Here is a 13,922-nt window from a genome sequence, read left to right on the forward strand (position 1 = left end):
GACGATTATGAGATGATGTGTCTCATCATCTCTCTATGCTCCTACTGTGCTCTGTTTCTCCTTAGGACTTTTACCTCTAATCTTTTTACGCTTATCATTATTGTTTTATTGTTATTATTTTTGTCTGCTCCATACCCCAAGGATAGGGTCACTGTGGGTTCTTTGTAGACAGCATATAGGAGCAATGGAGTCAGGTAGCTTCAGTTTGTATCCTGGGTATGTTTTTTAATAGATATGTGATGTTTAGCAATTTATTTAGCATCAGCTTTCTTATTTGTAAAATAGGGATTAATGGGTCAGTGTGTGATAATGCATATGAAGGATTTAGCCAAGTGCCTTATATATGACAAGGGCTCAGTATAATAACAGTTGTAAGTAGTTCTTAAGAAGGTTTTATGACTATCTCAAAACTGACATGGAATTCCTAATAGTCTAAATGGTTGCCTAGTTACAGTTTTATACTTAAGACTAGAAAAAATAATGTAAGATCTAATAATAATGGAATGGTTAATTGGTGCCAAAATTTCTAAGAGTTCAAACCACTGACAATACAGTTTTTACAAGGACATTTCTGCCAGGACCTAAACTCTTTACTCCACTGACAGTTGCTCAGTCATACTGGTAATAGTAAGGTTATTTGGCTATAAGAGATGTTATGGCAGATGTTTATGGTCTCAGAGGGGGTGGGATCTGTATGAGCATTTAATTCCACAGCAAGATCCCAAATTAGTTTCATTATTCTGGAGAGTATAACAGGGTGAAAATTGGCCCACAAGCCTCAATGGGGGAATGAAATTATGAGCTAGCTATTAGATAACCTCTAATGATGTTTTGGTATACAGTTAAAAGGGAGGATGCTCTGAATAATTCATAGCAAAGAATAAAGTAACAATCATATGGGCCATAGCATTATATTTTCCACAAGCACATAAATGAATTTTGATATAGCAAATTTAAATACTTTAAAAATAAGTAATTGTCTATAGGTTGAAGCAAAATACATTTCTTCTCATTCACAAACCAGGCTGAAAAATATGTTTTGCTTGAGGGGAAAAAAGTGAATTTGAGAAATTCTTTGCCTTTGTCCTTCCTCCAACATCAGAGAGCCATGCACCTTCCCTCTCATTAACACAACACTGCCTCTGGCTGACCACACCATAGTGCTGCCTCACTCTCTATTTTAGATTCCTTTTCTTTTGGGTTTCTGATCTGCATGTATGTGACTTTTCCCTTTTTTCCTTAACAAATCTGATTGGTTTTTTGGCTTATGGAACCTGCTGCTGGGATGAAATAAATCCAAAGCACATCAAAAGTGAAAACAACTGAAAGCTACAAAGAGTATGTTTTTTTCATGCCACTCTGATTTTGGCCATCCCTCCCAGAAGGATTGGTTCTCAAATGGAATAAACCCCCATGAAGGAATTTAGGTAGCCCAAGGATGTAAACTCTAGCAGGGTAGAGTGGAGAGGGGTGGACTTCTTGTTTCATCTGTACATACCAAGGTTACTGGGTGATAAGTAAACATACCATGAGAAAACCACAACCTTAGAAGGAGAATTGGTTTGAAACGGAACTATTGAGACAGCACTAAAAACCGATGACATGTAAGCCTTTTTGATAGTCGTAAAATAAAAAGTCATTATGAATATGTAGAATTAACCAAATTCAATCCAGTTCAAGATTTAAACAGAATTCTAAGTCACTTCTTTGCTTAAAAAAAAAAAAGTGTTATCTCTGGGGCCATAAGTTGTTACTTAAATGTCATTAAGAGAGATCTGGTAATACTGGAGTAAATTATGGTTTCCTACATTTCTCCTGCCCCCAGCTTGAATTTTTCATAACAAAAATCACTCTCTGAAGTTAGAAAATGATGATTTTTAAATTAGAAAGTGGTACAGTGCTTGGTCTGTAGTTGATCCACAGTAAATATGTGTGGTAGGACAAAAAAAAAAGGATAAATGGAAGGTATTTCCAGAATATGCTTACAGGAATGGAAGATGAATTTGAAGAGCACACAGTCACAGGACAGGTGTGTCGGGGTACCCGGGACCCCTAGCCCCAGGCTAAGCAGGATGGCAGCTGGCAGTTTGCTGGCGTACGGTCCATGGCGCATACTGATGACGCGGTAAGCAGGAGTCCCGCTGACGCCATATGAGGAAGTACTTAACTGTTGGCTCCTGTTGCTCGTGTGCAGCGCGTGATCTGCTCGTGCCCCATACACTTACACATTAGGATCATGTATGTAGCTCGTGCCTTGTCTGTATAGCTTTCTGATTGGCTGCCTTACCATATATATTCTTTGTGTGCTCCCCTGAGCGGGAAGAAGAGAACAATAAAGAATCTTGGAAAGCTCCATGTTGTCGGGGAGTTCTTTCCTGCGGACAGGGGAATCCTCGATAAGTGGTGCCGAAACCCGGGAAACAACAAACCAGCAGCAACTACCTAGGTAAGTTTTAGAGATTAATGTTATAAATAATAAAAAAGGAGTGATAAAGGCAGCCTTGACGTTCGCGGTAAAGCGACTATCAGGACACACGGAAGGTGGTCCAATTAAAGTCAGGACACACGGAAGGTGGTCCGGGGACACGCGGAATGCGGTCCGATTAAAGTGAAAGTAAGGACTAGCGAAAGGCAGTCCACCTTAAAAGTATTAAAGTGAAAGTAGCACGCGAAAGGCGGCTACACCCTGGACTAAGCGAAAAGCAGTCCACATTAAAAGCATTAAAGTGAAAGTGGCACTCGAAAGGGGGCAAATTAATCATGGGTTCTGAGGTGTCTAGAGTTCACATGGAAGGTCTATTAAAGGCTTTATTAAAGGCTAATGGAACACCTTTAAAGGTTTCCTCAGCTAGGAAGTTTTTAAAAACTGTAGAAGACAAAGCCCCTTGGTTTTTAGATAAGGGCTTGTTGGATCAAGAGAAACTATCACAAGAGACAGAAAAAGGCCCCCCTCCTGATCCCTTCCACGCAGCTCCATGGCCACCTAGGGAGGGAACACCCGTGTCCTTGAATCAGTCCTCCCCCTAGGCAGAGATCTCAGCAGCTCCATTCCTCAAAAGTAGTAAGAAATAATGTTTTGTGATTTTCTGCATTCAAACCTAACCTGATTTCTCAACCAGGAAGAAAAAGGGTTAAAAAGTCCTGGGTGATCCTCCCTCCCCCCTGCCTGGCCTTGCTGAGGCCTGCATTGGAATGTAAACTGCAGCAGTCTCAGCGGGAAAGGGGGGTAACCTGAAGATAAGAAAAAAAAAAAAAAAAGGTGTCCGTTTTAAACTTCTGGGTTGCTACACAGAACTAACTTATTTTCTAGGATTCTTGTTTTGTTTTTCTCTAATGCTGTATTTTTGAGCTCATAATTTTAATCCTACATACCTAGGTTAATGATTTTTTTCTTTTTGATCAGTTCTATTTTTTATTCAACTAAAGTTTTTGAACATCTGTTACATTGCAATGGAGATTCACCTATAAAGTTACAAGGCCTTTGATTTTGTGTTATGTGTTATGTTGTGCTGTCTAATGTCATGTTTTGTCTGTATCAAAACTGAGCGCTCCTAAAATTAAAATTTAAAAATGGATCCAAATACTTTTATTCACGTGATTTAAAAAGGTTCAATTTATATTGGGTAAACTAATAAAAGTGAAATGTCTTTAAAAATAACTTGCAAGTCTCTAGGTGGTCAAATTAATGGAATGTTGATGTTAAACAATGTCTAATATCAATTGTTTCTAGGACTTTTCTTCAACAAAAAAGAGACAGCAAATACTGTTCAGGACACTTGTCTAATATCTTGACTAAAAACAAGGTTACTAAGAGTTATGTCTTAACAAGTACAATTCTATATACAAAGGGTTCTAAAGGTTTCAACTGTGTTTCAGTTAGAGTACTATAAACAACAAAGTATTTTATCTTGTTAAAATGGTGTAATTTATCTAAATTCAGAAATTTCATGAGTTGTTTCAGAATGTAAACAAAAGGGGGTCAACGCATAAAAAAGAAAAAATAAAAGGTTCTAAAAATACAACTATATTTAGTGAAAAAAAAAATCTTTCTGGATAAGAAAGTGTTATATAATAAAATACATGAGGGTCTAAATAAGTGCTAAAAAAGTCTGTGTGTAAGTAAAGGACAAGTTTCAACAAGTCTGTGTGTAACTAAGTTGGTTGTATGTATGTAAAACAGCTAAAGCTATTTAAGGTTTTTCCTAAGGTGAAATACTAATGTTCTGATATAAGCCAAAGTTTAATCTATATGGTAAAATGACATGGAAAAATAACAAGGATTTCTTAGAAACACTAATTTACTCTTAACTTTGTGTCTATTAAGTTTTATTCTTTAAAACAATTAATCTTAAAAATTGGGGTTTATACAATTATGGTTAAACAACTGTTAAGAGTATTGTACTATGTTACAGAGTCTAAATTTTTCTTCAAAAACTAAATTTAGTAAGATTAAAGTGTCAAGGTAATTGTGAAATGGTCACTCCTTGTATATTAAATGTATTCATATTTTCCAAGTATACAAGTTTTAAAGCAGGGTATTTATCAAGCTGCTATTCTCCAAACTTCTCTCTCAATGTTGGAATGCTTCTAGGTTCTCATGAGCAGTCTTAATGCCTATTCCTACCAGCTAAAATATTACAATCATATCCCAAAGCTGTTGCTCAAGTAATATTTAAGGGAATAGAATCTTGCATTACTGTCTTTGGAATCCATCCTTCTATCATTATAACCCCTTATTCCACTCAACAAATTAAATGGCTAAGCAATAATAATCATGATTGGTCAGTATTATATTGTTCCACCTCAGCTCAGTTTGATAACCATTATCCCCAACATCCTTGGATTCAGTTTTGTAAAGTTACTCCCATAATTTTTCCAAAAGTGACTAGTGCCCAACCTTTTAAAAATTGTATAACTATATTTACTGATGGATCTTATAATGGAGTAGGCGCTGCACTTGTTCATGATCAACTTCATACTATAATAGTTCAATCCAACTCGGCACAAGTTACTGAGCTCGCAGCTGTGGTGTTGGCTTTTAAAATAACAGATAATCAGCCATTTAATCTCCTATCTGATAGTTCATATGTTGTTAATGCTTTAAGTGTTCTTGAAACTGTGCCATGTATTTCTTCTTTATCCACCGTGGCTTCCTATTTCACTACACTGCAAAACCTTATTCTGCAGCGTAAACATCCATTCTATATAGGATATATTAGGGCTCATTCTAATTTACCGGGACCTTTGGCTAGAGCAAATGATTTGGTGGATATGGCTACCAAATCCGTTTTTGTTTTTTCCATAGAGGAACAAGCAAAACTCTTTCATGAGAAATTCCATGTAAATTCCACTACCTTGAGTAGAAAATTTCCTACCTCTAAATGTGTGGCTCGGCAAATAGTAAAAAATTGTCAACACTGTGCTCCTTTGATCCCAGTACAATCTTTTGGAGTCAATCCCAGGGGATTGTTACCTAATCATGTTTGGCAAATGGATGTAACTCATATTCCTGAATTCGGTACTGTAAAGTATGTACATGTGTCAGTAGACACTGCTTCAGGGGTCATCATGGCTTCCGCTCACTCTGGAGAAAAGGTAAAAGATGCTTGCTGGGGCATACCTAAAGTTATAAAAACAGATAATGGTCCTGCTTATACCTCCAAAAGCTTCCGGCTATTTCTACAAACATTTAATATTCAATTGATTACTGGTATTCCCTATAATCCACAAGGACAAGGTATAGTCGAGAGGACGCATCTCACCTTAAAAAATTGTCTTAATAAACAAAAAGGGGGAATAGGAGCCTCCTTTAAATCTCCCAAGGACAAAATTAATCTGGTTCTTTTTATTTTAAATTTTTTGACTATAGACAATTATGGACACTCTGCAGCTGATCGCCATAGCAACCCTTCCCCTGTCCCTCAAACATGGGCCAAGTGGAAAGATATATTGACAGGTTGCTGGAAAGGACCAGATCCAGTATTACGTTGGGTCCGAGGGTCTGTTTGTATTTTTCCACAGGATCAACAAACTCCGATCTGGATTCCTGAAAGACTGACCAGACCTATACAACATGGAAGTGATACTGCTCCTCCTCACGATAGTGAGCCTTCCCATAACTGCAAAGACACAAGCGGACAGCCAGACCCGGAACCTGTGGGCAATAGTTAAAGCTTGGCCATATCCTTTACCGTTAACTAATACTTCCTCTCTACTCCCTCCATTGTTCACCACCAATGCGGCTACAGGATTACCCACTACACTTTATGATCCAGAGACTCAACCATATAATTCTTCCGCTATCTCCCTCCCTGGAGCCTTATGCTTTGATATACCTGAGGATAATGCTATTAGTAATAATAACTCTAGCCCTTGTATTGTTCTCCAAAAGCAGGCACAGGGTCTCTTTTATAAGAGTATGGAATCCCCTTATGCTCCGCTCCAGGGTTATGCTACGCTTGGTCTTCAGTATGTCAATAATAATTTAATAACCATATCAAGGACATACTGGAAAGGGGAAGCTACTTTGATCACAGGATTTGTACCTTACAAATTACCTCTTCCCACTAATGGGTTTAAAAATCCCAGAAATTTTCCTCCATTAATCCAAAATTTTCCACACCTCCCATTTGGACAGGTTGTCAAAATGCCAAGCGAGCGACCCCAGTTCAACATGGATTTTTCTTCACACCAAATTTTACTTCCCAGGGTACCACTGATAATTTTGCTGATCATGACGCCAACTTGGGCATGGAGCGCGTTAATCCTTTTGATAGCTCATTGCTATTCACCTCGACTTCAGGATATACTAACTTACAACCTTTTTCTTTGCTCTTAAAGGAGGATCTTTTAGACAATGCGAATGGAACTCTTCGGCGTGGAACGGAAAAAACGCTGGAGCTAAGACTACTACTAACTGTACTAGAGACATTACATTCTCATCCACTCCAGCCTGTGTGTTCCCTCCTTTTATGTTTCTACTAACCAATATTTCCAATAACACAACCCTTGATTGCTCTCAATCTAGTTGCTACCTTTCTCAATGTTGGAATGCTACCAATTTCTCCCGCGCGGTCTTAATGCGCATCCCTACCTTCCTACCTATCCCAGTCTCTGTTACAGATACAGAACTGCCAGTTCTACTATCCAAAAACAAAAGAGATTTTGGCATCACCACAGCAATAATCACTGCAGTGGCACTCTCTGCAACAGCCATGACTGCAGCAGCGGTTTCATTAGCTACATCAATACCCACAGCAAAAGAACTCAATAACCTAGCTGAAAATACAGCCACTGCCCTGCAAACTCAAGAGACTCTAAATGGTCATTTAAAAGCTGGAATTCTGCTGGTTAACCAACAGGTGGACCTACTACAAGAACAAGTGGACTTGTTAAAAGAACTTATGGGTCTGGGATGTGTTCTTTCTTTAAGAGCAGTTTGTGTTACCCCTATCACTTTTTATAATGATAGCCATGCAGCTATGTTGTCTAGAAATCTTTCTCACTATCTTACTTGTACTTGGTCATATGGGTTTGACAATTTAACCTCTCAACTAAGAGCTGAAATTATGAGAGTCAATACCACCAGGGTAAATGTGGCACCTGTATCTGAAATGGTCAAATGGTTCTCTACTGCTCTAGGTTTTGTAAAACAATGGGCAGGCCTTGGCTCCCTAGGACTAATATTTTAGGTGTTTTATATCTCATTCGCTTAATTTATCAATTACGAGCCACCCAACAGAGAGATCGAATCATCCTTCAACAAGTCATGACAGCCTTAGAGGCCGGCAGTTCCCCTCAAGTATGGCTGAGTATGCTGGACCGGTAGTCAAAGACGGGTAATGTAGGAGGTGGCCGTATACCAACCTAAGACAGAAGCTGTAGCATGATCTACAGTCTTTAATGACGGGTAAGGATACGGGCTGACCCCTCAACCTAAGACAGGCACGGTCCCAAGCCACTTATAAAAATAATAAAAAAGGGGGAGCTGTCGGGGTACTCGGGACCCCTAGCCCCAGGCTAAGCAGGATGGCAGCTGGCAGTTTGCTGGCGTACGGTCCATGGCGCATACTGATGATGCGGTAAGCAGGAGTCGCGCTGATGCCATATGAGGAAGTACTTAACTGTTGGCTCCTGTTGCTCGTGTGCAGCGCGTGATCTGCTCGTGCCCCATACACTTACACATTAGGATCATGTATGTAGCTCGTGCCTTGTCTGTATAGCTTTCTGATTGGCTGCCTTACCATATATATTCTTTGTGTGCTCCCCTGAGCGGGAAGAAGAGAACAATAAAGAATCTTGGAAAGCTCCATGTTGTCGGGGAGTTCTTTCCTGCGGGCAGGGGAATCCCCGATACAGGTGAAGAACAGGACAAATGGTGGAAAGAAAATAAGACTGGACTCCAGGGTACAGCAGAAACCAGACAGTAAATGGCTCAGGTGCAGGTCATCTCCAAAATCAATGATTGTCCTTTACATATTAGGACCACATATAAAGCTGTTTGATTTTATGTGTGTTTTTAAAAAGTTATTTCCTCTTAAAAATAATATTTAGAGGGAGGCATACAAATGAATATACCTGTTTCTAAACAAAATGGAAAGAAATATCATTTTCTGGATCATTTTGTATTCTGCCAGATTATTTTTAACATTTTAAATATTTTATTTCCATTAAATCTATATAAATTTTAACTGCTTTATGAAAATATATAATTCACATGCCACAAAATTTACACATTTACAGTATGCAATTAAATGGTTTCTATTACAATCACAGTTGCATAACTTCATCACTATCTAATTTTAAAACATTTCATTATCTCTAAAAGAAACTCTGTTCCCATTAGCCATCACTCTCCAGTTCCCTCTCCTGGCAACCAGTGATCTGTTTTCTTTCTTTATGGATATGCCTATTCTGGATTTTTCTAATAAACGGACCCAAACAGTAAGGGTTCTCTTGTGTCTGATTTTTTTCAAATAGCATAATGTTCTTAAGGTTAATTCCTAGTACAGCACATATCAACACATCCTTCTTTTTATTGCTGAATAATATTCCACCGAATGCATATGCCACATTTTCTTTATCCATTTGCCAGTTCATGGGTATTTAGTTTGCTTCCACTTTGTGCTATCAGAAAAATGTGTTGGGTATACCACTGAGTCACACCCCAAATCCCTCTAGGAATTAATGTTTAACTCACTATATACAAGCTAAAACTAATAGTCTATGCAAGTAAAGTACAACACAAGAGGCAAATAACTGTGGGTATGTGGATATGCATGAAAGGAAGCTTCCAAATGCAGTTCGAATGCAGTTTAACTGTCTTCACAAAAGAACTACAAGTGATAAGCATTGTGGAGAACACACAGTAAATACTGGATATTTCATTAGGTCTCTTTCCCTGGAGGACAAATCTAAAACGTTCCTTTTATAACATACTAACAGAAATCTACAAAGGCAAGTTTAAAAAGAACACACATTTTCTGCAAACGCATTTCATTTTTCCTGAGAAGATTTTAAAATCATGTAATCCTGCCCTGGGAATTTAATGGCCCTACACTAAGCTCAGAAAGGAAAGCACATTCCCTTTATCTTGAAATAAAGGTCGTCACTGTCTAAAAAGAAATATCACATAGAAAATAAATGGCAGCAACAATTTACAAAAACTCAATATTATCAACATCTGATTATTACTATTTACCAATCCTTGAAGCATGTTTTAATTTTGCAATATAATATAGAGATAAAATTTTCTACAATGCTAATAATATAACAACCTATTTTCCAGCTGTGAAAAGAAGCTCAATAAGTCAATAGGACTTTTGCAAAATACATATATTTTTCCCCAGTAGTAAAGAACACACTACCTTATAGATTTCTTCTGTCAACAAAAAGCAAAATATATCTCAAAGATTAGAATACTCTAGAAAAACAATTTAAATCCACATGAAAGGATAAAATTTGTGTGTGTTTTTTTTTTTGGAATGGAGGAATATTTAAAAGGAATTCAAGTATATCTAGATTTTTATTCATGCTTGAAAGCAATATAGCTATCTATGTTTTTATTAAGAAAATCCAGAGGCAATGGTTGATGTAAAATGTTATTAATCTAATCCTGATTGAAATTAGCAATTTAAATTTGCTGAATGAGGTTACAGTGTACTATCTAATGCACAAATCACAGAGATTTGAGTACTTGCATAGTTGTTAAACAATGTATCAAAAGGTCATAGGTTAACAATAATGAGTGTACATATTACATTATATTATTATTAAAGTATGCAATCTCTGATAATAATTTATTTGTTTTACAAATGCATTGGGGGTTAAAATTTTTCAATTCATCTGTGACAAACCATGAAATTCAATATTGCTCACCATGACAAATCCATGAAATTTGTCAACTTTGTTCCTGATTTTCACAGGGCCTTCCTCTTAGATGAACTGACCCACTGAACCGAGAGCATAGCATTTTTTTCATCTATGGTAAATCAGTTTAGTTTACCAGGACTTATTATGGGCTTTAGACTTAAGCTTTTTATGATTATGAAGCATTATGTATATAATCTCAACCTTATGGCAATTTATCTAACTGTTATTTCCCCTTTCTGAATTATCCATTTCTAAAATTAGTTCTCAACTTGGATTGCTAGAAGAAACAACCTATAAACAATGGCTTTGTTGACAGCAAAAGAGGAGGTGAAAATTATAGGAAAATTGCAATCAACATTGTTAATTACTCTTAGAATATCTGACACAAAAGTTAAAATTCATGGAAAATCAAGATTTGTATGTCATTCTTACCAGAGTGTTACAGGAAGGAACACTTTACTAGTTTAGTCTACAAAATAGAAATATTACATAAATTTTTTATTATCCAAGTAACTAGTAACATACAATTACTAATCTTTCATTATAAAAGGACAATTTTAGGGGATTTAAATAAATTAATAATGTTTTAATTATAAGACCTATTCCAACCTCTTCTATAATATTACCAACTTATATCAAATGAACTAGAAATCAAAAGTAGTTCAAAAGCTTTAATTTCTCTTAATCATATTTGTTTAGCTAAGTAAAATTTTTAAACATTTTTTTCAATGTAATTACTCATTTTTATTTCCACTTACCATTATCAGTTTAGACACTAAAGTCTAATATTAAAAATGCATATCCAGCCAGATATAGTAGTGCACATCTGTGATCCAACTACACAGAAGGCTAAGGCAGGAGGCAGGGGCAGGAGGCTGAGGCTTCAGTCTAACCTGGGTAACTTAGTGAGACCCTATCTCAAAATAAAGCATAAATAGGGGTGGGGATGTGGTTCAATGGTAGAGTATCCCTAGGTTCAATCCCCAGTACTGGGGGGGAAGAAAAAAGCACATCTACAGCAGACTTATTCAAAGTATGCCACCATTAGGTCTCTTTCAGAATTGGGCATATTTTAGAACAATTTTCTAAAATTTATTTTTTATTAGAGCAAATTATATAAAATTGAAACATATTTTTAAACGAACCAAAAGCAACTGGAAGTGATTTTGTTTTTCACAGAATATCAACCAATGATTAAGATAATCAACCCATTAAAATGACTCATAAAGTAAAACTTGAAAAGCTCTGACTAAATTGAAAACTTATCAATTGAATGGGATTGACCAATAAATAGAGACAGACATAATACATATTGGAAGACTAAATTAGTTTGAGAATTGAGAAACTCCTATCGGCTGGTGTTAGTTTAATAGAACGGCCCAATTCATAATATTAAAAATATATTTCAGAAAATTTCTAGTTGCTACTTAACATAATTCAGTAAGTGCTATGAAAAATAGCTTTGTTGAATACATTATTTTATATATAATTATAGTTAAAAATGATACTTACCTATATAATTCTGTTAATGGTGAAGTCAAAATGACTAATGTTGTAAACAGATTATTACAATGGGTATGAATTTTAAAAATTTTATCATCTTTAGACTCATGAGGATTCAAAAGTTTTTGTACAGATGTACAAATTGACCATAACATGTTCTCAGTGCATATTAAAATTGTTGTCACATCAAGTCTATTGGGAAAAAAAGGAAAATCATGTTAAAATAATCTTTCAACTTGGTATATATACTTTTCCTTCATATCTCTTGTACCAAGCATATGTAAGACTAAAAAGATTTGTTTAGATATTAGAGCTTCAGAGATCAAAAACAGAAAGCATCAAAGATACCTTTTGAGTTTCTGGAATTATACATTCTATAATACTATTGTGTGAGGGATGGTTAAGGTCTATAATAGTATTTTAGGAATGCTTTTTATAAGACATTTACTTTGCATTATCAAGATTCTATTCCAGAAGCTCAAGAAACTGTCCTGTAAATTACACGGAGCAAAAGAGAAGCTAGCTGAAAAATTTGCTATTGGCCATCTATACATAGCAGGTGAAAGTTTGATAGCAGAACAAGTCTCTTCATTCATGTCTAAGCTGTCAAAGGTCACAATATGTGGGGTAACATGTTCTCCCAGCAACTGGGAGGTAAGAAGAAATGACAAGAAAGCACAAATGGAAATGCTTATACTTTCAGAAATTTCTAGTGCTAATAAATTTGTGGAAAATGTGCTGTATTATTTATTTGTAAAACTATTTCTTTGTTTCCATCTTTCATGAGTTTTTTAATTTAAACATTTTTAATGTATCCATTTTAATTGACAGAGTAGTTACACATATTTATGTATACAGTGTGACATTTCAACACATGAATATGACATGTAATAATTAAATAAGGGTAATTGGTCTATCACCTTAGACATATATCATTTCTTTGTTTTGAGAGCATTCAAAATCTTACTAGGTATTTTGAAATAGTCAATTAATTGTTGCCAACCATAGTTATCCCAATGTGCTATAGAACATTAGAAGTTATTCCTCCTATCCTACCATACCCCATGCCTATTAACTCCTCTCACCATCCCCGACTCCCCTTTCTTGAGTTTTAGTAGAAACCCAGTGATACATTTAAAGGTTTTTTTTTTGTTTTTTTTTTGTTTTTTTTTAGTATTGAACAGACCTCAGTTAATATTCTGTTTTTTGCTTTTAAATTAAGAACTGAAGCAATGCAAGATGGAAATTTTAAATGCTAAAAAACAAATTTGGAGATTTTTTAAAAAATTATATGTAGGAATCAAATGTATTATGTATAATATTTTTTTCTATATTAATATAAAACTTAGGGCTGGGGCTGTAGCTCAGTGGCAGAGCACTTGCCGAGCATGTGTGAGGCACTGGGTTTGATCCTTAGCACTATATAAAAAAAAATAAAATAAAGGCATTCTGTCCATCTACAACTACAAAATGTTTTTAAATGTCATAAAAATATATATGTAACATATAAATCACACATATGATTTTGGTTATATTATATATGTAGGCTATGGCATACTAAAAGCATCAACAATAACCTTTAAGAAGGTATAATTGTAGTTTATATTAACTTTCCCTAAATACTAAATTAAGTGACTAATCCAAGATACATACACACACATACACGCACACATAATCTGATTTCCACAATAATGATGATTTAGGATTAATCATTCAAATAAAAATATGTTTTATTTATCAAAACTAGAAGCAATAAATCTGGCTTTGCATGGCATTTTTATGCAACCATCCAGAAAATGAAAATCAAATTCTCTATGGTATAGTTAATTAATTAAATATACTACCTGTTTGATGAGCTAACAGTAAAACTAATTTTACAAATATCTCATAATGACTTGCCACCTCATAGTCAAATGTGATTCATACTACAAAAGAAAAAAAATAAAGGAATTCTTTGCTCTCAGAAGGAATTTTCCTGCTATTCAGAGTTCAATTTTTTAAAACACTTGGCCTATAATTCAAAACAGCCTGTGCAAAATACTATATTT

The 13,922-nt window shown here is 35.5% G+C and overlaps 1 protein-coding gene across 2 annotated transcripts in view; it reads right to left on the reverse strand.

Annotated features, from left to right (window-relative positions):
- The window catches only part of Kiaa0825 (KIAA0825 ortholog), a 413,039-nt gene that overhangs the window by 258,847 nt on the left and 140,270 nt on the right, over positions 1-13,922 (reverse strand). For both annotated transcript variants that reach the window (XM_047556135.1, XM_047556136.1), the window contains one exon: positions 11,884-12,066. In XM_047556135.1, coding sequence (XP_047412091.1) covers positions 11,884-12,066 — 183 coding nt within the window. The remainder of the gene's footprint in view (positions 1-11,883; positions 12,067-13,922) is intronic.

The sequence above is a fragment of the Sciurus carolinensis genome, chromosome 6 (assembly GCF_902686445.1).
Source record: "Sciurus carolinensis chromosome 6, mSciCar1.2, whole genome shotgun sequence".
In the NCBI taxonomy this organism is placed as follows: Eukaryota; Metazoa; Chordata; class Mammalia; order Rodentia; family Sciuridae; genus Sciurus; species Sciurus carolinensis.